The sequence below is a fragment of the Aulonocara sp. 'chitande type north' Nkhata Bay genome, linkage group LG23 (genome assembly GCF_057382095.1).
Source record: "Aulonocara sp. 'chitande type north' Nkhata Bay isolate Kocher_YH1m ecotype deep benthic linkage group LG23, A_spYH_male_GT1.1, whole genome shotgun sequence".
Classification (NCBI taxonomy): domain Eukaryota; kingdom Metazoa; phylum Chordata; class Actinopteri; order Cichliformes; family Cichlidae; genus Aulonocara; species Aulonocara sp. 'chitande type north' Nkhata Bay.
The window spans coordinates 26,148,719-26,174,935 of NC_141365.1; the positions used below are offsets into that span (position 1 = coordinate 26,148,719).

Below are 26,217 nucleotides of genomic sequence, written 5' to 3' on the forward strand. Positions count from 1 at the left end.
GGGCTTAAATAGCCTAAAAAGACACGTAAATATGGCCCGTGTTTAGCTCCACGAACACGATAAAACTGAAGGGTAGTCTCTCAGCCCTATAGCGGCTAGCGAAGAAAAATTCGCAGATGTTCTGCTTTTTTTTCCTTTATTGGGGTCGGGAAAGAAAAGAAAAACACGGGTTAGACAATCATTTAGAGCGGCTTTAAAATGTCCGAAAATCACCGGGTGACACAACAAACATTCCCACTTACAGGACTTGGTGCTTCGTGGCTGGATAAAAGTCGCTCGGGGCGATGCAGGGCGGCGACTGGGAGCATCGGTAGCTATCCAAACCGTAGCTTGAGTGAGCGCTTGACAGCTACAACCAGGAAGCCCGGCGGGCACGTCGAGCGATGTCGGGGAGAGCCAATCGGAGGGCGGAGCTCGGCTGAGAGCGTCCAATTGGGTTCGAGCGGAGGCGGTGCCACGTAAATTGATGTAAGGCAAAGGCAAGATTGCGCAACTCCGCTCTTTTCTTCATCCTCCCTGGGGATAATAACAACGAGCCAGCTGTCGTTTCCTCTGTTATTTAGGACAGAAGGCGTGCACATATAAGTAAACCAAGCACCCTGCAGATTAAAGCATGTGTAGTAGTATTCTTGTGTTTTTAAAAACTACATAAAAAGTGTAATTTTATATACTTTTACACACGTTTACAACTAGATAAGTCCAATCTGAATCCCCCACTGCAGCCGTACATCTATTAAAACTACATTAAACTTAATTATAAACATAATTTCCAAATTCACTGAGCCGCTTTCTAACCACACACACACACACACACACACACACACACACACACACACACACACACTCTCTCTCACACCACCCCTCTGTGGCCAGTGCGTGCGTAATGGGGCTTGGAGCGCGTAAGCACGTAAACAAAAGCACATTGTCGGTGCCACTGGCAGCCAGTCTGCAAAGCCAAAGAGTGGCTGAAGTGAACAGTCATTTCCATCGCTCCGTCCATACAGCCAGAGAGCTTCAGAAGATCCACGAGCAGCAACACAGTAGGGATGGGATTACTCACCAGCGTCCTCCCGCACTGGATCCACATCTAAGGTAGTGGAAATGTTACTCTTTTGAGTTTAAATGGGGGGACTGGGCTCGCTAACAAATTATCTGTTGTTTCTGTTTCGTGCCAGGAGACGTTTGGGGCACAATAGGAGGTTGTGGAAAATCAATTGTAAGGTGAGTTTGCTTGTTTCACCTTAAAAAAATATTATAATTAAATATATCAACAAAAAAGCATCGACGGTGAATTCCAGCGACATTGCCTCACTAGAGCATCACTTTATCGCACTTTTAAACACGTTTCATCATCTGCGTGTGTTGTTGCAGTGATCATGCCGTGCGTCCAGACCCAGTGCGGCTCGTCGCCTCAAGGAGCCAGCCCAGCCTCCCAGAGCTCCGGCGGAGAGCGCAGCTGCGACTTCCTCACTCCGGAGTTTGTCAAGTTCAGCATGGATCTTACTAACAGTGAAGTGTCGGCTGGAGCCTCGGGCCCCACCTTCGGCCCCCTGGCGGACTCTTACGGCTCTGGGTACGACGTAAAGCCCCCGTGTCTGTTTCAGATGCAGGTCCAGGGGGAGCTGCCGTGCGTCAAGGTGGAGGATGCGCACGGGTGCCCGCGCTATCAACCGAATCAGCACCCAGCGCACCAGTCAGACGAGCTCCTTTCTTCCCCGAGCCCCGTTTATTACTACCGCTCCCCCTCCCCGCACTCCTCCCTCACGCCCAACTTCCAGCTTCCGTCGGGACACATTTGGGAGGACTCCGGCTCCCTGTACAGCTTTCGGCAGGACTATTTGGCGACGCACAGGAAAAACGCGCTGTCCAGGTTTTCCCTGCTGTCCCTAAAACACGCGCAACACGACGGCCAGAGTTTGTCCACGTGCCAGGTGAAGTTTGACGGAGCTCTGGCGCACCAGCAGCTGGAAACACCCACCGTTTTGGGCTCCACCGGCCTGGGCAAACAGAGCGGTGTTGGATTTGCTCACCCACTCCATCTCGCGCACGGCCACCACTTTATGGAATACCAAACTTCTTCTGCGCCCGGCCGAGGACCGCTGAGCTCAGAGGGGGTGTGCGCGGTATGCGGGGATAACGCAGCCTGCCAGCACTACGGAGTGCGCACCTGCGAGGGCTGCAAGGGGTTCTTCAAGGTTTGTTTTCAGTGAAGGCTTAATACAAATCTGCAGTTTTAAAGGAAACTCTGAAGATCTGAAAGTTGTTTTTTATGGATATTTACTCCCTTTTTTAGCACAAAAGTCTTCCAACATTTCTGTGAAAAATATGATGACAAAATAACTACACACCCACGGGAATTATATCCCATAATGCAACTCTAATTCCAAGTAATTGGCTATAATATAAAGCTTCCCCCGGGGAGCTCTGACCGGCCTTCTAAATTGGACAATAGACTCCAGAGGCACGTTTTGTTCTCTTGGTCTCTTGACACGCGCGTTAAACGTCGCGAATGTCCTGTATGAAAATGGTCACCAACGTGCCGTGAATCAAAACCTTCTCCTTCGTCTTTCACTGGGAGATTCCCCGGGGCCAGTCTCCAAATTATGAATGACCACGACCCTCTATTTACTCAGACCTGCCTGTCCGACTGCTCAGTGCCTCAGATGGCCCACAGGAGCAAGAGTGCTGCCACTAATTTTGAAGGAACAATTTAACCCCTTGTTAGGTTACTTTTACCTTTCTTATCTTTCTAAAATGGCTCAAAAGTATTTTTTTTAACAATGAGCCCTCTGAGATGTATTGTCATGACAGTATGTTTATAAAAAAAAAGTCCGCTATTACTATTGTTATGTCTCTTCTTGTTGTTTCTTTCATAGGGACCGGTTTTTTTTTGTTCCTTTTTCTCATATTAGATCTTTTAAAAGATCCATATGGCTCCATATTTCAGACTAATCCACCAGCACACGTTTCTAGAGACCAAAATTGTGCTTTAATTTGAAAATTTTACAAGAAAATTTCCAAAAATCTCTTACTAGAAAAAGAAAAGGTACTGTGTAAAGTTTTAGTGAACAGCAGCAAGTGGTAGATGTGTTTAGAGCACTGAAAGTTGTTTCAAGTTTTTAAGAAACACACCAACAAGTCAGATTTTTATTAACCAAAGAGTCCTTTAACCATCAGGTGTGTTTGCTGGATCAGGAAGAAGACTGATGTAAATTCGACCACACCTCAGCCCGAGAGCCATGAACCTATTAAAGTGCAGGATTGTATTTTTCAAAAGGTATATAGAGTAATATGCAGATTCTTCTTCTCTCTGTGCAGCGCACAGTGCAAAAAAATGCCAAGTATGTGTGCTTGGCTGCCAAAAGCTGCCCTGTGGACAAACGCAGAAGGAACCGATGCCAATATTGCCGTTTCCAGAAGTGCCTCGCAGTGGGAATGGTCAAAGAAGGTAAACTGATAGAGCCAAAAAGCTTCTTAAACCATTATTTTTGGTGCCGTTTAGGAGGTCAGAGCTGAAAAGTGTCGCCCTCTTCATCTTTTCCTCTGCAGTGGTGAGGACAGACAGCCTGAAAGGTCGAAGAGGTCGCTTGCCGTCCAAACCCAGAGCTCTTCCAGACGCCTCCTCACCTGGCAGCGCCCTCCTGAGCGCCCTCATCAGGGCGCATGTGGAGTCCAATCCTCCACCTTCTCGCCTGGACTACTCCAAAGTAAGTAGAACTGACACTGTTGATATACGACTAAGACATAGTAGAGTTATAATCATTGGTATCCTCCTTCCTTCCAATCTGATCCGACCGGTGACCTTTAAATGCAGTTTAAAGAGAATCCAGGAAGTCCCCCAGGAGACGATGCTCAGCATGTCCGCCAGTTTTATGACCTCCTGACCAGATCGATAGAGGTTATTCGGGGTTGGGCGCAGAAGATCCCGGGTTTCACCTCTCTACCTAAACATGACCAAGACCTTCTCTTCTACTCTGCCTTCCTGGAACTTTTTGTTTTACGGTTGTCGTACAGGTAAATAACCTTTTACACATTTTATATAGAATTTATTTGCCTATTTACTTATTTATTTATTCACCTCTGCCCTCCAGCTTCACACGTTAACCACAGGCTGTTGTAACATTTCAGATCCAACCCAGAAGAAGGGAAACTGATCTTCTGTGACGGGTCAGTGTGGCACCGGCTCCAGTGTCTGCGGGGCTTTGGCGAATGGATTGACAGCATTGTTGAATTTTCTGCCAATCTGCAGAGGATGAACTTGGACGTCTCCACCTTCTCCTGTATATGCACCCTCGCCCTGGTCACCGGTGAGACGTCCAAGAACATTTTCCGCTTCATGCGATTTACAAAGCTTAAAGACATAACCGATAAATGCTACATTCAAGTGACCCTGGATTATCTATTTTGATAATATTCAACATGGGAATGTTACCATTTATAATATTTTTTGTCATTAACACAGCTCCAGTTTAAAAAAAGAAAAATCAAAATAAAGATAAAAGAACAATATTGTATAATCAGTCACATTATTAAATCATGCCAGGATGTGAAGCTTTAATTTACTGAGGATAAACTTTCCTGAATGTGAACTACATGTTTAAGGGATGACAAGTAAGCTGGACTGATTGTTATTGATTTAGTTTCTCTAAATCTAGAGAAAATCTAGCGAAACTTGGCAAAAGGTGTGCAATTTTACATAATTTGTGACGCCATGTTCAAATTCAAATTCAAATTCAAATTTTATTTGTCACGTACACAGTCATACACAGTACGATATGTAGTGAAATGCTTGGACAACTGCTCGTGACCTAAAGAGAACAAAAAAGGAAAAGGCTATGAATAAGATTGGAAATAAATATGAAAAATTAAAAAGGGTAAATTTAATTAGGAAGGAATAAAATATAAATTAAGGTTAAAAATGAAATAACTGTACAACACAAATTAGAATGAAGGGTAATTTAACTGGGAGAATAAGATAAAATATATAAATTAAAGTTGAAAATAAAATAACTGTACAACAAAATACACAATATAGAACTATATAAGAATGTATGAAGAAATATAAATAAATATATACACAATAACAGCAGCGTGATTTAAGTAATGAAGTGAAAACAATGTCCAGAATGTCCAGTGTGTGTAAGAACTATATGTGTGGGTCAGTACTGTGTGGTGGTGTGATTGAGAGACCGTATCGCCTGCGGGAAGAAGCTCCTCCTCAGTCTCTCTGTGTTGGTCTTCAGGGAGCGGAATCGCTTTCCTGACCTCAACAGAGAGAACAGTCTGTTGTTGGGATGGCTGAGGTCCTTCACGATCTTGTAGAATAATAAGTGCAATAATTAGTGTAACTGGTTTAAATAGTTATCTAAAAGTTCCAAGTAATTAGCCCAGATTAAAGGGTAATGGCTGGAAATAGTGAAAAAAAACAACAAACAACAACAAAACAATAGTTTGTTTGACAACTTGTTGATAAAAGTTATGGATAAATTGTTAGTCATTTAATTATGGTTGAAATAGTTAGCAAATTATAATAACTAACTTTCTAGTTAAAATAGATAAATATCTTAAAAATGATTTAAAAGTAATGGATACGTTTCTATTAGCTAAATATGACTGCGAAAAAGTAAAGACAACAGCTAAAGTTAGCTAAAAGCAAAGACGTAATATTATATAGAATCTTTTAAAATAACAAAAATGGTAAAAACAAAAACTTTTGGGGAATAATTAGTTTAAGGTAATTTAATAGTGTAATTTGTTTTTTTAAAAAGTGGTTGAAATAAAGAAAACAGAATTGATAAAAGTAAATTGTTTAAATAGATTTGTTAGCAACAACCAGAGGCTCAAAAAATGTTTAATTAAATTTATTGGATAAATGTTTGCTATAATTAGCTAAACTTATCAGCTAATTAACATTACAGACAGTAATGATTGGAAAAGCACTGACACTACTACCTAAACAAAAATCTCTTTAGTCTACAATTTATATGATAATGGTTGAAATGTGGTTCATATAATTAATAAAAAAAAAAAAGTTAATATGGGATAAATAGTTTTTAAAATGTTATTAAAATTAATAGTTAGCATAATTAGCTAAACTGACTACTAAAAGGTTAGCTAAAAGTAATTGGGTAGAAAAACTAGTTAAAGCTAATTTGAAATAGTAAAAGAAAACTAGTTGGAATAGCTAAAAGTTTGAGACAAATGAGTTTGTTAGCTAAGTTGAGGCCCGATAAGTGGGCTTTAAAATTGAATAAATTATTAATATAATTAGTCAAACCTATTTGCTAACCAACAGTAACAGATAGCATGGCAAAATCTTAGCTAAACATAATGACTGGAAAAGTATTGAAAATTATACCCAAGCAAAACAATCTTAAATATGCGATTTATAAGATGAATTGAATGGTTGAAATTTGGTTGATAAAACTGAATTTTTAAAAGTTCACATTCTTTGTTATTTTAGAACAAAAGCCTTGAGATGAATGTAGCTACCAAAAGTCTGATTTACAAGTAGTAATTTTACTTAATGAAATTATTGTAGCACCAGTTAAAAGGTAATAAAAGAATTCAATATATCCTGGTTAACTTTGTAAAGTTAGTTCATTTTTTATTTAATTCTCTACAGAGCGGCATGGACTGAAGGAGCCAAAGAAAGTTGAGGAGCTACAGAGCAGCGTGGTCAGGTGCTTGAAGGACGGTGGGACAAGCGCGGATGGAGGCTCGAGCTGTTGGTCCAATCATTTGTCCAGACTTTTGGAAAAGCTGCCGGAACTTCGCACTCTGTGCATCCAGGGCCTGCAGAGGATTTTCTACCTGAAGCTGGAGGATCTGGTGCCGCCACCAGCCATCATAGATAAGTTATTCCTCGACACGTTGCCATTTTAGAGACAAGAAAGGAGACACACAGGGAAACGGTTTTCTGTGGTTTTCTCGCCGAGGACACTGTAAGACCCCTTTTGCTTTGTTCCCGATAATAATTGCTGACTATCTGGATGTTGTGCGCAAAAAAATAAGAAACAAAAACATTTTTAAAAAGTTATACCGAACCAGAAGATCACATTGGGATGAGAACAAGTGAAATGAGAAGTGGAAGCAATTTAATCCAAGAATTGTGACCACTTAATTTCTAAATATAACTTCACTGAAGCATGCTGATGACTTTGAAAAAAAGGATTAATTTCATTGCAAGACTGAAATAAGCTTTTCCTACCATTATTACTATGTACAGCGTGATTTAATGAGCCCGTCAGGCCAAGATTATGGACTGCAAGTGACTCAGACGACTTTATTTTACGCTTTCTCCTGCTACTCATTGTGTACAAAGGCATTTTGATACGAGACAAGGCGTCCCATCATGTTTATTAGTGATTAATAATATTCATTAACCTCTGTTGTCTTCTCAGAGTAAGATGTCATTGTCCACACTTTCATAAATAAAAGACTAAATGAAGTTACACTGGCTGGACTGCTGGGCCTTCTATCATTTATTTGAAACTATGGTTGGACATTTGATTTTTAATCGCAGGAAATGCAGAGTCCCTTTAAAAATGTTATACTGAATTTAATAACAATTCTAATTACAATATATAACATTTAATTCAACTTTCTAACACCTACTGTTGTAAAAACGCATTCTTAAAGAGATTCAATTATTTTATTTTGCTGTTAAATTTTAATTATGTTTTCAAACTTATATGTAAGTTTGCATTTTTTAAATGTACTTATTGCATAGACCAAATTTATGTCACATTGTTTTTATGCAAAGGTCATTCTTTCTGTACGTGTTGGTTCGTATTAATGCAGTTTTTTTTTTTGCTTATTATTTTTTATGCATGCAAAAATGCCATAAAGTACTCACCCATACGAACACATTATGGGTAGCTGGCTGCATTTGTGTGAAATGCTGCAACACAGTTTATTGAAAATTTGCACGATTCATGCAGGAAACAGTAAATATGGATGCTAACGCCTGCCAGTAAGATGAAAAGAAGTAAAAGTAATATGAGCAGTGTTTCTCCTCTTTAGTTAATTTGCCAGTTTTTCTGATAAGTAATGAGAAAAGCAAACTTTGGAGATCCATTAAAAAATAAGCTATAAGAAACCGTATGTGTGCCTGTATATGAATGTAAAGGTCACACTGGCACTGTTTTTTCAAAGTTGGCAGAGTTTACACAGAATTTTCCAAGGCATGACTGCGTGTGTGTGTGCGTGTTTGTGTGTGTGTGTGTGTGTGTGTGTGTGTGTGTGTGTGTGTGTGTGTGTGTGTGTGTGTGTGTGTGTGTGTGTGTGTGTTTTCTGGCCGTCGGCTGCCTGACATTTCTGCAGCCCTTTGGTTAGATGTGGCATTAAAGAAGTCAGTTTCTGCTGCCGTTGGCAAAGATAAAGGCCCAGGATTCAGCATCTACACCAAGAAAGGCCAAACAGAGCAAATAAATGGAGGCGCCGGTGCTGAATATATCCTACGACCTCATGTTGCTCCTGTCCATATGATTAAAATCTCTTCTAAAACATCACATTTTAAAAGACTTCAGTGAAAAGCCAAATCCTTTAAACAGCAGCCTAAACATTTTTAGTCATACATATGTAAATATTTCAAGTTATTCCAGCTGATTTGTACTCTGCAGCTGGTGACATGTGTTCTCTTCTATCTGGCTGAAAACATTGATTTCATGACTTGAAAAAAAGGTCTTATAGGATGATGTTCCCAAGGAGGTTTTAATAGGCCTGCAGGTCGATATCTGGGGCCGTTCGGGTGCCCCGGCGTGGCGAGCTGAGATAGAGATAAATCGATAACGGTATCTGAGAAACATCCAATTTATTCTGATGATGATGGTGACTGACAGGTGCAGAAAGCGAGTGCAATACAATAACTGATATTTAACAGCCAAACAGTGCTAGTTCCTATAGCACCTTTATAAATATGGACATTGAATTAAGGTCACAGACAGGAATGTTTTACAAAAATTAGCCTATAGGAAATCTATTGATCCACAAAGTCATGCTAGAGCATTATCGCATACACAGTATATGTCAGTGCCAAGTCCCTGCAGTACTGTAATACACTGCATAACCAAAAGTATTTAGACACCCCCATCTGGAGCTTTAAGGAAACTTGTGCAGCTGTTACCACTGGATCCCAGCCTCAAAGAAGATGTTGGCTTGAGTTTGAAATCATTTGCTATTCATATTGCTAATAACCAAAGAGCAAAACTACAGAGTGCAAGAAAAAGGAATTAAAAGTTCTTTCATGCACGGTCTACACAAAGATCAAGCAGCAGACAGTGTACCCAGGCTGTAGCTCATTGCAAAAAAGCACTTTTAATGTCCCATAACTGATATCAGGTGTAAGAACAACATGTAAAAGCACCTTTCATGTTGCATTTATGGATATTTAGCTCATAAAGGCCTCAAAGACTCCAAAATTCACTGTGTGTCAGTTAAATTAAATACGAAATATGGAGTACAAAAATAGGAACAAATGTTGAAGTAACCGGTACCCAATGATTTACTAATATAACATCTCCTAGTTGGTTCTTCTTTAATTCATCACTATCACTACAATAGTCCTGGAGTGATTAAGAGAAGCAATGTGAACAATGGATCAACTACTTCACATTTTTATGTGATGTGTTAGCTTTGATGTACCCTCACTTTTAGCTAATGTTGTAGTCCTGTGTTGTATGGTGCGCTGACATGAGCAGCTAAAGGAGAGGATGCTGCAGGAAATTCATCGATAATTCACAGATGCAGCTTGCAGATTCTATCCGCCAGGATTCTCTTCCCCCCCTTAATTTCCCCAACTGTCCTAACAATCGCTTCTCAAACCTGTCATTCTGCAGCTTCTCAAAAGGCACCAGCAACTGCACCAGCTCTCTGTCACTGGAAATAGGTTTTGTTAGTTTAGGGAAGATGGGTTCAAGCAAACTCCCACACAGAAGGCTGGGCAGGAATTTTGAATGAAATGTACAAACTGAATTCCCCCAAAAGGTTGGTACGCTGTGTGATGCAGTGATTAAAAAAACGTATAAACTCATATTTTATTTGCAGTAGAACAAAGAAAGCATATTAAATGTTTAAACTAAGACAGTTTAATATTTTAATGAAAGGTTTAACTCGTACATTTGATTAAGTAAAACAGTAAAAGGTTGGAAAAGTAAGTGCTACCTGAAAAGAACGAACATCTTGCAGACAATCAAGTTCATTGGCAGCAGGTCAGCAATGTGATTGGGTATTAAAAAAAAAACAAAAAACCCCCCAGCATTTTAAATAAATCACCAAAAAAAACACAAATTCTGGAACAATTTCAGAATAATGTCCTGTATGTATAGACTTTTGAATATCTCATCATCTACAGTCCATAATATCATCAAAAGATTCAGAAAATCTGGAGGAATCTCTGTGTGCAAAGAACAAGGCTGAAAATCAGTACTGGATTGGGATCTTCAGGCCCTCATACAGCATTACATCAAAAACAGTCACATTTCTGTTGTGGACATCAGTGAAAGAGCTCAAAAACACAAAAATAAAACTCATAAAAACTTGTATTATGCAAAGAAGATGTGTTACAGACTCTTGTCAAAAGAAGAGGGGTTGCTGCACAGTGCAAAACATCTGGTTTGTATCATTCTACAAGTAATCATTTGTTTTATTTTACTCCTTTCCGTTTCCACTTCCCATTTCCTCCTGCCTTCTGTATGTCCCTGTCTGTCACTTACTTTTTGCCAGCATTACCCTGGGAATACACTGGATTTAATGTCACGTTCCCATCACTGTTTTGTTCCATCCTTTGCACAGCTTCAAATCCCACTGGGAGCATTTCAGAAACAGAGCCTTTAGTTTGTGTGGGGTCTTTTATTTTGAAAATTCCCTGGATTCCCTATGTACTGCTTGTATCTGACTTCCTGCCCTCTTCACCTGCTCTGTGCAGCCTCCTAAAAAAATAGACCTGGCACCATGGGGACGCTTATAAAATACACAAGGAAGCATTGTGTTGAGTTGGCGCGATCAGCTTCAGTGGCACGTCAGAGCCATCAATTCAATTCAATTCAATTCAATCTTTATTGGCAGACTACATGTCCATAAAAACAAGACAAGAAACACACACACACAACTCCCCCCCCCCCCCCCCCCCCCACACACACACACACACAACACAAGGTATACCATTAAATATATATATGTATATAAATAAGTATATAAAGCATTTGTAAAAATATAAAACCATAATATACATAAAACACAATTACTTAAAATAAATCAATAAATACACAAACACTTTAACCAGTGCTTTCTGAGACTGGATGAGTAACGGGAACCACTCACTGTCGGATCTGTGAGTGCTAAAATTATACTGTTACTCGAACCATCCAGTCGTTCTCTAAAACTGAACATTAACTTTCTTAAAAGTGCTTTAAAAGTCCAAACACCCACAGCTACAAACATCTGACTGGCACTACCACTTCTAGGTATCCTGCAAAGGATTCTCATCGCATCATTATATGCAACATGCAGCTTCTGCATGCTACATTGTTTGTAGGATGACCACAAGGGGGCAGTATATAGCGGTGTGCAATACGCTTTAAACAAAGCCACTTTAACTGGAAGTGAAAAAAAGCTGAATTTGCGTGCAATAGTATTTGCCTGCACATAGAGCTTACATCGTTGTCTGTATATGTCATCATCATCATTCATTTGCTCAGTAATAAAGTGACCGAGGTATTTCACCTTTTTATGAACTTCAAGAGTTTTTTGTGCCAGTTTAAACAAAGGGAAATTTAGCTGTTTATCCTGCTTGGTTCTACATATCAAAACAGCACTTTTAGCAGCATTGTACTCAATGTCATATTGCACACCATATTCAGTACAGACATTAAGAAGATCCTGTAACCCAGCACTGCTTGGACTAAAAACAACCAGGTCATCTGCATACATAAGATGATTTATCAGTGCTTCACCTAATATACACCCAGTGTTACAGGCTCTCAGCTGTATGGACAAATCATCAACATACAAATTAAATAAAATTGGAGACAAAATCCCACCCTGTCTGACACCATTGCTGACACCAAAGGGGGCAGAAATACTGCTTCCCCATTTAACCTGCATGTTCTGATGAGCGTACCAGTAAGAGAGAATCCTCACGATGTATTGAGGAACTCCCCGTGTCTTCAATTTATCAAAAAGTTTTCTGTGGTTCACTCGATCAAAAGCCTTAGAGGCATCAATGAAAGACATGAGGACAGATGAATTTTTAGCCCTGTACAACCTGACTATTTCCTTGAGTGCATATATGCACATGTCAGTGCCGTGCTTTGAAGCCAAACTGATTATCCAGAGAAGAGATGAACACACTAACTCTATCAAACAGGATTCTTTCTAACACCTTAGATAAAATACTGGCTAGTGCAATCGGCCTGTAATTATCCAAACAGCTCACTTTTGCAGCTTTGTCCTTCATAACTGGTACCAGTAAAATACACAGCATTGAGTCTGGTAATATGCCATGAATCATAAACCCAGTGAAACAGAGTGCTAAAAGAGGAGCTAGCCTTAAACTAGCATGTTTTAAATGTTCTGCAGTGATGTGATCCAAACCAGAGGATTTATTATCAGACAACCTATGAATGGCTTCATATACTTCATGTGTCCTTACACTTATTGTGTCATTACTCATGTCAAGATTGTCCTCATATGGATCACTTTTTATACAGTTAAACAACGCACTGTAATGCTGTCTCCATAATGCTGCAATGTTATCTGCCCCAGAAACACCTTCAACAGTTGATGGTAGAGATGGTTTACAGTTATTAAGAGCTTTCACCTCTTTCCAAAAATCTGCCGTATTATTACACAACATTTTCCTGGCCAAAGAATCTGCTCTCAGCATTTGCTCATTTTTAGTTATAAAGCGAACAGCGTACTTATATCTGGCATTCGCACATTTTTTCTGTTCAAATTCTGGGCCTTGTTTAGGTCTTCCAGCCATGGCCCAACATTTATAAGCTATGCGAGCTTCATCATGGTACATGGATACATGTTCTTTCCAGCCAGGTCTGATGTTAGGTTTCTTATGCTTATATTGTTTATCAAGCAGTGTGCCACTTTCATGCAGAGCAGTCACTATATCATCATACATGGAGCAGAAGGTTAGTTTTCCCTCATTGTGGTTTTTACTTCCTGCCTTTGTTAATTTCCCCCCGATTTTGTGATTGTCTGGCCCCACTGCCCCCCACCTGTAACTCCTCTGTGGTCATTTCCTGTGCTTCTCTGACTGTGTTGTTCCTAGCCTTCTTTGTGCTCCTTTTAGATTTTTGTATTATTGCTTCATATTTTCAACCCGCCAGTTTTTGTGCACTGCTTTTTGTTGTTTGTAAGTTCTATTAAATATTTCTTTTCTTGGTTTAACTTCATCTTGATTCATTCATCCAAAGCCCAATCCTCTATGACGCCAAGTTGTAGCTGTTCCATCCCAAATTGGAAAACCCACGTCTTTATGGAGCTCACTGTGTCCTCCATCAAGAAGAGCCATTTCACTTGGAAAACAAATACTGCAAAGAAATAATTAAAAGCCATGGCATTCATGCCCATGATGAGTAGATGTAAATGTTTGACCATAACTATACTTCCTGTGTATGGATCCACCAATGGGCTGCTTCAAAATCTTTTACCTTAGTAAAGTATATGGAAACTCCTTTCCCTATCAGCAGGACACAGTCAGCTCCATAAAGCAGTGGTTTTCCCAGGTTTGGTTGGAACAGTTAATCTGGCTTGCATGGATTTTTCACCCATCATCAATGAAAAAGAGCCACAACTATAAAAGTTAACTTTGGGTATGCTTTATAAATGTTAGGAAAACAGGGGAGAACACCAACAGGAATCCTCATAAGCTATGGATTTTATATAAGACAAAGTATGGAGATTCAGAAGGTCAGAGAGTTCAGGCAGCAGTGAGAACAGACCTCTGATTGTCTCTCACTGCCAAACAACTGAACTTCCATCAGAAATAGGCTGCTTTTGGGGCTCCTGAAGCCCCTCGGGCTGGCCGTGGTTGCTCAGGAGCATCAACTATTTTATCTCAAGTGCACAACTCGTGGGGTTTTTCTGAAGCTCTGACTTTGATCTCTGCATCCATCCAGCTTCAATACAGCTTAACCCTTATCGCTAGCAGCCCAGAGCCCGCCAGCATCAGGACCACCGCAGACAGATTTATAGGCAGGGGCCCCCCCTGTTACTTTAAACATGTAATCCATTGCAGATTATTACAGATTACTGGACAGATGCATCAATAGCTGTCATAATTATAAATGAATACTTTCCATTTGAAGTCACTACAGCTCCTACAGCATGCATGAACCACTTTTAGAGGTCCCCAGACAAAAACAACAAGCTGGATTGTTTCGGTCTTTTATCAAACATTTTCAATACTCAATGGTCATTTTTCTTTTAAGAATGGATAATCCAGAAATCAATACATATTCGTTAAATGTAAAAATAAGTCACCACACTGATGATTGCACAGTTTGACTGGACTCTAATTTCAGCATTTATCATTTATAGCATGAAGCATGTTGTAGACGTACAGCTTCACCTTCTGGCTGCTTCTGCAGATAAACACAAAGCTGAGTTGGTGTTTTCAGGCCGGAGTTACTGTAACATACCGTAACTATATCTGGAAAGGATGAGGATTAAACTTAACCTCTCTAAAGCATACATTTTATTTGTTCTCTCTTGCCGTTTGGCTCTTACAGTGCTTGGAGCGCAGTTTAAAATAAAGTTTGGTTTCATTATGGACTGTATGTCTTAATGGATGCTCAGTAATCAGAAGAAGTAGATTCTGTCAATCTGAACAAACATTTCATCACTAATCCAACTGACTACGTGAGTCTCAGCTGACTGCAGGTTTCAAGATCAGGTTTCCCTGATCTTAAAAAACGTGCTATTGAAGAAAGACTGACACTAGCACCGGCTCAATAATAATGATTAAAATGTTGTATAAATACAAAGACATGGCACCCTTAGGCCCCCTCCTCGGTTCAGAGATGGTCATTCTCTTTTCACACAAATGGCTGCCTTGACTCCTACCAGGATGTGCACATCCTCATCACTTACTGGTAAATAGACTGGTTCTCATACAGCACTCAAAGCACTTTATGCAACATGCCTCATTCACCCAAGCACTTTTTTCAGTGCTTAAGTGCTTTCTGTCTAACATTCACAAAACGTCAGGTCAGTATCTTGCCAAGGATATTTGGCATGCAGACTTGAGCAGCCATGGGATCAAACCACAAACATTTGGATTAGTACATGACATGCTCGACCTCCTGAGCTACAGCCAATCACTGAAGGAGTGGTCACTAGCTTGTAGGCATAATAAGACTGCAGAGTCCTGGACTGATGAGGTAGCTCTTCTGTGTTTTCCCATCCTGTTGGCCAGAGCTTGCTTGGTTTCCACAATTTATAATTCACAGTAATCCTCTGGGCACTTCACCATGTACACGATATTACTTTGTTTCCTGTTACTCTGTTTTCCTTGGGGTAGATCGTTTTTTAGCATAGCGTGTTTTCTGGGTTTGAAAAATTGAGTCTCAGCTGTTCCGAAACTCCTGACACATAAGGGCTCACCAGTGGTTTTCACTTAGGCGGTGGCTGTCCATACTCTTTCCTGGATCGCCTGGAGCATTGTTGGGTTATCTTCCCAGCTCTGACAAATGTCCAGCTGGGATGACAACATTTATTCAGGGCCTTCTTGATATGATGTTCTTCTGCTTTGCTGGCTTCTGTATCTGTGGGGATGATGTTCACACTGTGCTGTAGCATCCTGATGACAACTAATTTGTGCTCCAGTGGGTGATGAGAGTCATGCCTTAATGTATCCATATGCATTGGCCTATGGTACACATCAGCTTTTCAGTACTAGTTCCACAGTCTAACAAACTCAATGGCTTGGTGGTGTTTCAGGATAGAATATTGGAGCCCTTTTTTACCTACATTGGGTAAAACTGGTGCAACCATGTTTCTGCCTGTAGTAATGGCAGTTGTGTGTGAAATGTAGACAGAGGACTAGTCCTGATGTGAAGGGTAGGGTCACCCTTTAATGTCTTATGAACTACCTCCACTACTCCGGTAACTGGAATGCAAGTGAGAGAGATTCAACGTCAAACGAGACCATTGTTTTTATCTTCCTCCATAATGTCTCGTACTTCTCCACAAATATCCAAAGTGTTCTGAATGTTGTGCTTGGAAAATGGCTGAGGACTGAAGCCAAAAACCTGGGAGGATGTTGTCAGTTTGTATATAAAAGATGGCCCATAATGTAACCCAATGGTAGGGCAGTCCTGATGTAAAACCTTGCCTTCTTGGTGCTTAGAGACCAGATGTGACAGGTGAGGGTTTAATCTGACTGAGAAAACAAATGGGTAAACATGCAGAATAAAAACTATCCTGCTTTGTCATATATTTTACTCTAAATAGTTTTTTTTTACTCTAAATTGTAAAACAGCTGAGAAAGGCAAACTGAGGCTAAACCCCTGTTCTTCTAAGTTCTTACCTTTCTGTGTGCACAACATTTAAAATACCCAGCAAACATTTTTGAAAAATAGTTACAAAATGAAAACTAAGCTATAAGCTGATGTCTGAGAAATAATGCTGTCTTCTGGGTGTCACTTGAGCATGTTGGACTTTATAGAAAAGCCAAGGTTATGTACAATAATGTATAATTAGCTAATCACATGGCAGCATTTAAGCATGAAGACATGGTCATGACATTCTGCTGGATTCAGTGTGAGCATCAGAAAGAGGAAGAAAGGTGATTTAAGTGACTGTACTTCAGAAACTGCTGATCTCAGAAGAAGGAGAAGACCACAGCAGGTACTACTCCTGTTAGCCTAGGAGAGGAACCTTTGAACCAAAACAGAAAATTGGACAACATAAGATTGGTGACCATGTCCAAAACGGGACTAATCCCGTAATAGCAACGTTGAGGGCCAGTGAGTGTGTATAACAAACCAAATGCATGCTGTTTCTAATTAGAAAGAAATACTTTGGCTTTCTTCATAATAAGAGTTTGTCCAATAAGCCAGACTATAAAAATGTTGATCAGTAAACTCTTAAATTTTATCACCAGGGCCTTATTGGCAGCTCCACCAAAGGGCTGTTAGGTTTGCACAAAGCAAATACAAGCTGTGACTCTAATACTAGGCCAAATGATTTAATTTCTAAACTAATAGGATATAATTCCATTTTTTCAGTCTTACCTTCTTGCCTCATTATGAAATTTTGCACAAACTCACAGAAGAAACTAAATTGCTGTTTATGAATCAGCTGCGGATTGGAGGTTAAAAGTCGAATCGGTAAATCAGGTTCTTGATGCATCACTTGGGCTCTTCTGTGTGTATTCTGTCCTTTACCTCTGGGCTGAAGTAATCCAGTCGGGTGATTCAAGTGTTCAGTTCTTGCCCTGTTAGCAGACAATGCTAATTTCAGTTGTAAACTGTGAGGAGCTCCCTGAGGGGTTTACCCCTCAGAAATAAAGCACTCTAATCCCTTCCAATTATTACCTGTTGTCTCGGTGACACAAGATTTAGAGATAGAGTTGCTGAGTGCGCTCTTCATGATGGCAAAATATTCCAAATCCACTGATTGCTTTGCTAACCAAAGCCTAGATCTGAATCTGACGGGAATATGTGGCTTTAAAACCTTCTGCTGGGACCTGCGGCATGATCACTGTTAATGTATATGATAATAATAATAAATGTGGGAGTTCTTCGCTTCTTTGAGCCCACTATGAGCTCCACTTTACTCTGAAATACCAGCCCCCTCTTCCTCCTCTATGCTGGTACTGCAAACTGTTTTCATTAAAGTGGAAAGTCGTTGAATTTCTGATGTACTTTAAGTGTGCACGACTCGTTTGGTGCCTGTGGCATGTTCTCAGCTTTGCTGTGTTAGATTCACTACACGGGAAACCAGATGCAGGTGAAATATAACCACAGAAAAGTTCTATTTTCTGTAAATGAGCTGACTTTAAACAGTTTGTTTCCCTGTGAATGCACACAGTGTAATAATGTGGGTTCAATCCTCCAATCTAACGTCTTACTGCTGCATAACTCATAAGCTGAAAGGTTTTTTTTCTGTAATTGTTATCATTGATTCCAGCTTGTATCTCCTTTTTATACAGGTGTTGCTTCTTCTTATAAATAAAGTGACTTGTCTAAAAGACTTTAACCTGAGATTTGGCGTTCTTGTCACGTTCTAACTCAAGCAGTCATGAGGACCGGGTGCAGAAAAAGTGAGAGAGATGTAACAGAAGAGCATCTGTGGACCTCCGAGGGGGAGGAGGACGAAACACACGACATGAAAAAGATCTCCACTATCGCAAACTCTCGCACCTTTCCAAAAAAAGAAAAAAAAAAAAGATGCTTAGGGGACTGTTTGAAGGAAGGAATGAAGGAGCTATAGGCTCCGGAGGACTTTGAGGATTATGAGGACGTTCACATTCAGAGGCGGCGGCCTGGTGCGATGGGCTCAGGCCTGTGAAAGCTCCTGGATCAGTTCTGCGTTCCTGTGAAGAGTGATGGACAGCTAAAGTTCACCAAGACTTTGTTCTTCCTCATACATGCTGACCACGTGCATGCATCCATGACAAAGGCACACTGCTAATGAGAAATGATTTGATGTGAACACCACAAGGGGGAAAAAAAGAGTGTTTCTCTTTTTGGTTTGGTTTCAGTTCACCCAGAGTGTTGGTGCACACAGAGTCCTCACCCTGGGCTCAGTCTGGGTTTGCATAAAGAAGTCACTGCTTTAATGTTACACAGTGTTACAGTGTCATTTCCTCACAGTCAGGAGCCAACACTTTGAAATATGACCTGCAACTAGGGGCATAATTAACCTGTGATTAAATGGGATTACAATGTATTTTATTAGAAATTACAATGTAATTATATTTACTTACAATTGGTAAGTAAATGAGTGTAACATGAGTGTAACAAATCAGGTCCTTACAGGAAACAAAGAAATAAGTATACTGTAAGTGATTTTAAGTATTGCATAGCTTTTAAAATAACAAGAATGCACCGATTTCCCAATCTCATGAAGCTTTTTTCTAATTTAAAACACAGAAAACATACAAAATGTTAAAACTTAGAAAATTTAAGAAAAATCTGAGCTAATAATGAATTTAAAGTGTGTGGTGTTATAAAGAAACAGCTGGAGGAACTTTTGGGAACTACTTAGGTTAATTAATTAACCTAAACATTAGTTAATTAATGTTCATTAATGTGACTTGGTGTATAAAAAGCGTCCTCTAAAATCATAGAGAGGCAGAGTTTCTCAGAGGTAATGATGGGCAGAGGTTCACCAATCAGCAAAAAACTGCACCTGCAAATTGTGGAACGGTTTCAGAGTAATCATCAACATAAAACTGGGAGAGATTTTGAATATCTCATCATTTACAGTGCATAATATCATTAAAAGATTCACAAAATATAGAGAGATCTCTGTGCGCAAAGGACAGGTAAGTGCATAAATATTGTGTTTGACAGCCCAGATCGCCTTGGTGAGTAACATGAAGGCTCACACAGTGGACATATTAAAAGGAAGCATAAAATGTTCCCCACACTACTAATATCCTACGAGCCCTTGAAGTAGTATTTGGCGTTTTTTAATTCCACCTTTTATTTTCTTCCAAGTTTGCTTCAGAAGAACAGGAGAAGAAATCTAAGGGTTCAAAATGCAACCAAATCAACTTTATGTCTTCTCCAAGTGTCACAAAATCCAAATGTGTTACGATTTCTCTCTACCACTCTCTCAGTATCAGTGACATCAGCACAAAACAGATCAAATTTAACAGACAGGAAAAAGCGTTAGTGTCCTGCATGTTTTTCCATGTGGATTTCACAAGTGAACGGCAGAGGGCAGCATTGCGCCACCGCTGCCCAGCTGAAGACGAAGAAGGCGCTACCGGCATTATCTCGGTGTTTTTCGGCTGGAGGACCTCTTTGTTGTGTGCTCGCACTAAATCCAGCCGTCGGTGGGAGTGAAGATGTCCTCGGTTGGGTCTTTCAGAGAGCGCCTCAGGCAGCGGATGTCGGCTGTGGGCGATGACCTGTGCTCGGCGCTGGAGGAAACCACCGTCCGGTACGAGGCGCAGATCGAGCAGCAACGGAAAATGCTGGATGTCATCTGGAAACCCGAAGTAAAGTTATACAGAATAGGTGTGTAAGATCCTGATTTAACCACACTCGGTGTGACTGCGCGGTGTTGACAAGAAGGGGCGAGGACGGTGACACCGAGGGTGTTGGTGAGGAACAGGACAGGGCGGAGATCAGCAGAGTCTGCTGAGGAGGCCACCAACAAAAAGCTATAAAGCTGCAGGCAGAGACAGTCTGCTGCACCCAGACCCCATTATTAAAAAACAGAGGAAAGGGTAGAGTGCAGGGGTGTCAAACATATGGCCCGGGGACCCAGAAGTGGCACGCTAAAGAGTCCAATCCTGCCGGGCTATGCAGTAGTGGGTGGGACCACTACAGTATCGTATTACAGTATTGTGTGTGAAAATACAACCCCACCAAATACAGCATCCCCTGGATTAACACAGGGTTTATGGTCCAGGACGTGGAAAATCTGCGAATCAGAAACCATGTGTTTATTTTATTATTTTCATCAATTTAAAGCCATAAAAACCCTCCTGACACTTTTAAAGACACTTTTGAGACACATCTGTATGTATTCAGCAGGGTGTTTCGTATATAAGACGCCTTAAATGCATGGAAAAAAACACCTTGCTCTATAGGCTGGATCATCAATGTGGTGTTCAGCGGTAAGACGATATTTATATTGTTATGTTTTTTTAGGCTAGAAAATGCTTATTTTACCGCAAAAATGGTTCAAATATAAAAATATAACATTACCTATAGGCCGCAGAAACTCGCGTGAACAATGTAGGGAACTTACGGAAGACAAACAACCCAAAGCGTCAATTCTGTTGCACTAGTACCGGCCTGATACCAATACCAGCGTTGCTATCGATACTTGGATTGGGTGCGTTTGTATTGGTTTCTGTACTGACCAATCATGACACGACAGAACTTAAAAGTAAAACAATTCTTTTACTGGTGTTGATTGCAGACTGATCGCTTGCACACCGTCCAGAGAGTTACTTTCTATAAACTATGCTGCTACACATGGAAAATTTAAAAAGGTAATTTTAGGTAAAATGTTTGTTTCCTCTGAAGGTTTTGTGCCTTTTAAAGGTTCTTGTGTTTGGTTGTTTTTGGTAGGTTTTTAATCAGAAACAGCTCCATTTTTTTTGTCGCTTATGCTAGCCCAGGACACAGTGCCACAGTCTCAGCTGAAGAGCACAGCTCTAACTCTTCCAAGCCACCTCCTCCAACTCCTCTAGGGAATAGAATATCTTCAGTTTGTTTGAGAATTAAGCTGGAATCTCCTCCTAATCAGATGCTTGAACCGACCCGACTGTCTCCTTTCAATGTGGATGAGTACCGCTCCTTCCTGAGATGCTTGAACTCCTCCCCGAGGCAGCAAGTCAAGCGTCTTCCTCAGACTCGGAGGTGCTAATACTGGAAACAGCTCCAGTGCAACCCGCAGGCCAATGTTCAGTGAGGCCAGAACGACGACTCCACCAAACCCTACAAACCCTCCACCTCCCTCGGTTACATCTGAAAACTCTCTGTGAAAGTTATGAACAGAATGCCCCAAACGAATGATTACCATCTGTGCCATCAGACCTCTGCTGTTACTATAATATATTTGTTTTGTGTTGTCCTCTCATCACTCTCGTCACTTTTTGTGTCTGTGTGTGTGTCTCCCTCCAGATGACCCACACAATCAAGCTTTTAAGAAGAAGTTGGAGGTTTCCAACCAGGAGCAGAACTCCAGTGTGGACCAGAAGGACTCAGAGGTCACGGATTAAAGAGGACGAGGAGAAAACCTGCACCTGGCATGAGGGACAAGCAGGAGGCTAATAACTTTATGGTGACTCCTTACTTATCTACGGGGGGAGTAATCAAAGGGCTGTTTGGTTCTGACTGCGCATTCTTCACACATTTACGTTCCCAGTGAAGCCTTCAGCACATGTCCATACTGACACTAAAAGTTGAGTTTCTTTAGATCACCGGGCAACATGTTTCTCTTCCATTTTTGTTGTTTTCATATGTTGATTTATTCCAGTTTGGATCCTGATTCACACAAGGTCCTGGAAAACCTGGTAGGTTACTGAGGGCAAGAACTAAACCAGGTCTCTGTGGGCTGAACATCCCTAACAGTGAACCAGAGCCAAAGACAGCTCTGCCATAGATGAGAGCCAAGACTGGGAAGAAAATGAGCATGCTGTTAGCTCAAAGAGCAGCAAAGGTACAGACGGTACAGAAAAAGTGTGCGAGGTATTTGGGGGGAAAATGTGTTGAAGGTTCAGAGTGAAGCCCACTTCTGAGGAGTTGTTTGATAGGGAGCCAGATGTTGGTGATTATTGTTTGTGGGGTTTTCTGTTGTTCAAAGTGAGCGGTGGGCTTTTTTCTTTGTTGCTGATTATAAATCTGAAAATTGATTAAAAAACAACTTCATTTAAATATTTTGTTGCCATTTTCATTCATTCTAAAATTTTCTGATTGTTGTGACGGGAGCTCTGTGAAAGAGATGTTAATGCTTTAAAATGGATGTTTGGTTATTTTTAAAAAGACTCATTGCCTTTTCATCTGCCACTTTATTAGATACATCTTGCTAGTACTGGATTGGACTTCCTTCTGCCTTCAGAACTGCTTTAATTTGTTATGACATAGATTGAACAAGGTGCTGGAAACATTCCTCAGATTCTGGTTGATATTAACATGCTAGCATGTCCAATTTTGGTGAGCCCCTGCAAATTGTAGCCTCATTCTTTGACCTTGGCTGATAGGGGCAGCATCCGGTGTGCTCTTCTGCTGCCGCCAAGATGCTCTTCTGCATACCTCAGTCGTAACAAGTGGTTTTTTGTTTTTTGGTGTTACTGTTGGCTTCCTGGCAGCTTAAAGCAGCCTGAGCATCCTCCTCTGACCTGAGACCATTCTCTATAAACACTACTGGTTATGTGGGAAAATCCCAGTAGATCAGCAGTTTCTGAAATACTCAGACCAACAACCATGCCACGTTCAAACTCACTTAAATCACCTTTCTCTCATATTCTGATGCTCAGTTTGAACTTCAGCAGGTTGTCTCAATCATGTCTACCTAAAATACACTGTGTTGCTGACATGTCATTGGCCGATTAGATATTTGCATTAAGTAGTAGCTGATGTACCTAACAAAGGTGGCCAGTGAGTGTAGTGTACAGTTGTGTTCAAAATAATAACAGTGTGTTTTAAAACGTGAGTAAAGCTCAAAATCCGTATAATATTTTTATTTCCATTCATTGGGAACACTGCACATTATATTTTACATCAAAACATGAAGAACAAAGTATCAATATTTCAATTACTTTACAGAAAATGAAGCAAAACATGATACTGGGCTGTTCAAAAAAATAGCAGTGTCTGCATTTTTCATTACAAACTCAAATATTTACTCAATAAACTGAAAAAAACCATTCAGATTTAGCATTCCTGTGAATCACTAAGCTAATATTTAGTTGTTTAACCACTGTTTTTGAGAACTGCTTCACATCCGTGCTGCATGGAGTCGACCAACTTCTGGCACCTGTAAACAGTTATGCCAGCCCAGGATGATTTGACAACCTTCCACAATTCCTCTGCATTTCTTGGTTTTGCTTCAGAAATATCATTTCTGATGTCACCCCACAAGTTTTCTACTGGATTAAGGTCCGGGGATTGGGCTGGCCACTCCATAACCTGAATTTTGTTGGTCTGGAGCCAAGATGCCGCTCGCTTACTGGTGTGTTTGCGGCCATAGTCTTGTTGAAACACCCATTTCAAGGGCATTTCCTCTTCAGCATAAGGCAGCATGACCTTTTGATATAAGCAAATTGATCCATGATCCCTGCTATGCGATAAATAGGCCCGACACCATAGTAAGAGAAACAGCCCCATATCATGATGCTTACACCACCATGCTTCATGGTCTTCAGAGTGTACTGTGGCTTGAATTCAGTGTTTGGGGGTCACCTGACAAACTGTCTGCGGCCCTTGGACCCAAAAAGAACAATCTTACTTTCATCACTCCACAAAATGTTTCTCCATTTCTCTTTAGGCCAGTTGATATGTTCTTTGGCAAATTGTATCCTTGTTTTTTTTACATAACATCATACTATACTACTATCTAGGGCTGGGCCATATTATACCGTTCACGGTAATACCGGTATAATGTTAGGCAACGATAGGAAAATGAAATATCGCGATAGAATATGAGTAAAACGCGCATGCGCAGTGCCTTTGTTTTCATACGCACACGGCCGATTGTTGAGTGAAACAGATGAACCAGAATTGGTTTGTAAAAATGGTGCAACTTCAGTGATGTGGAACTGGTTTGGTGTTTGTCTGTCAGATACACAAGAAAGCACATTTTTTTGCAGAACATGCAAGCGGCCGTTGTTATTGTCGTATTTGTCGGACTAAGATGCTCTTAAATCTGGGAGTAATCTGGGTCCTAAACTCCATATGCTTCAGGTCAAATGAACACTGCAGCATCACTGAGAGTTAAAAACTGTCTAAATTCTTTCATCTTTAATAAAACGATCAGCATTGCTGCTTTACCAGGTGTAACTATGAAGTTTAACTTCCAGGCATCCATGAAAACAAAAGTTATTACATTTAACGGAGTTAGAAGTTAGCAGGAAGCTAGCGGAAGTTAGCTCGCTAATTTCGCTAGTTGCCTAAGCATGATATATAGATTTCTGAAAAAAATCAAACGTACAGCTCTGCTATCACTTCCAACATAAATGAAGACAGGAAACTAAACAGCAGTGACGTTTGTAGGGTTACTGAAGTTGGGCTAGCTGGTATATAATTATATGCTACGTGATCGCTAGCGACACAGCTATGTTAGCATAACATAAACAGTGAAGCTGGAGGACGAACACTAACACTTTTCCACTTATAAAAGTTAACGTGAAGGTTCTTCATGGTTAGAGACAAATGCAATCGCATGGCAGGATGCTGTAAACGGACCGAACTTCAGTCAGGAGAACAACTGAGATAATCCATCCACAATACGAGGTTAGTCATTAATATACTGCAACAACATGGGAATAGAGCAGCTGCCAGAGAATTCAACATTAATGAATCAATGGTACAGAAGTGGAGGAAGCAAGAAGAATGAGTTTAATAAAGTTTGATTTATCTGACTGCTTTGTTTCGCTTAATGTGCCTTATAATCCCGTGCACCTTATTGTCCGAAAAATGCGTACTGCACACTGCAGTTTAATGTTACAAAGCACCTCTTTTTAACTTCAGTGGATATTATACATGGTTATGCTCAGGATATGTCAGCCCATTTCTACTGGAAATGCCTTTTGGTTAAACTTTCAGCAAGGAATTTGCATTTGCACTGTTAAATTTTTATAAAGCTTTAATGTACATAAAAACCAGCTTCTTGTTTAAGTGAAAATAAATGGAAGGTTGTCTTTTTGCGCTAGTAATGTTGTGGAGTTGTATTTTGTCTCGCATCAATTATATCGTCAGTTATATCGTTATCGCAAATTTTCAAATATATATCGTGATAAATATTTTTGGCCATATCGCCCTGCTCTACTACTATCATATTGAACACGCCCATTTCACTTAATTCAGTTACGCAGACTCGGGTGCATTCATATCATGAGTGTTGGGTTGGTTGGTTTCTCTGACTCTACTACACCGACTGATAATTTTCAAGGCACCCAAAGCGCTTTACAATTCCAATTTGCTTTGTAATAATATGATTTGTACCAAAATACTGATTGATCTGGTTACTCCTGTTGGACTGTCATTATTTTGAACACAACTGTACCTTAAGCTGCAGACATGCAGTTGCGTCATTTGACCTGAAGAGAGCACTGTCGATCTGTTATTGAAAAGGCATCTATGCAGTATGTCACTGTCAGTAACTCTATAAACAGTTTAACCACAGAGGTTCAGCCTTAGTGTTACAACATCTATTCATTATAGCAGGAGGACTGATGGTGAAGCTCTTCTGTGTGATAATATTTCATGAGGAAAGAAGCTCAAGTTTCTGTGAGGCTTATACTGAAATCATATTTAACCCCAACAGAAAAGATAAAATAACACATTTGCT

At 40.4% G+C, this 26,217-nt stretch overlaps 2 protein-coding genes and 1 long non-coding RNA gene across 3 annotated transcripts in view; 2 read left to right on the forward strand and 1 right to left on the reverse strand.

Moving 5' to 3' along the window:
• The window catches only part of LOC147301968 (glycerol-3-phosphate dehydrogenase, mitochondrial-like), a 38,077-nt gene extending 37,687 nt beyond the window's left edge, over positions 1–390 (reverse strand). The window contains exon 1 of the mRNA XM_086284730.1: positions 243–390. The gene's annotated coding sequence lies outside the window, so the exon portion shown is untranslated. The remainder of the gene's footprint in view (positions 1–242) is intronic.
• Positions 391–952: 562 nt separating this feature from the next.
• Positions 953–7,659, forward strand: LOC147301969 (nuclear receptor subfamily 4 group A member 2-like). The gene is made up of 8 exons (XM_086284732.1): positions 953–1,092; positions 1,176–1,221; positions 1,372–2,195; positions 3,319–3,448; positions 3,550–3,707; positions 3,815–4,014; positions 4,129–4,307; positions 6,626–7,659. Exons 3-8 carry the CDS (start codon positions 1,377–1,379, stop codon positions 6,883–6,885), a joined length of 1,746 nt encoding a protein of 581 aa, XP_086140858.1. The 5' UTR covers positions 953–1,092; positions 1,176–1,221; positions 1,372–1,376; the 3' UTR covers positions 6,886–7,659.
• Positions 7,660–19,917: 12,258 nt separating this feature from the next.
• Positions 19,918–22,583, forward strand: LOC147301970 (uncharacterized). The gene is made up of 2 exons (XR_015127150.1): positions 19,918–20,210; positions 21,831–22,583. It is a non-coding gene; the product is annotated as an uncharacterized LOC147301970 (long non-coding RNA).
• Positions 22,584–26,217: the final 3,634 nt, after the last annotated feature.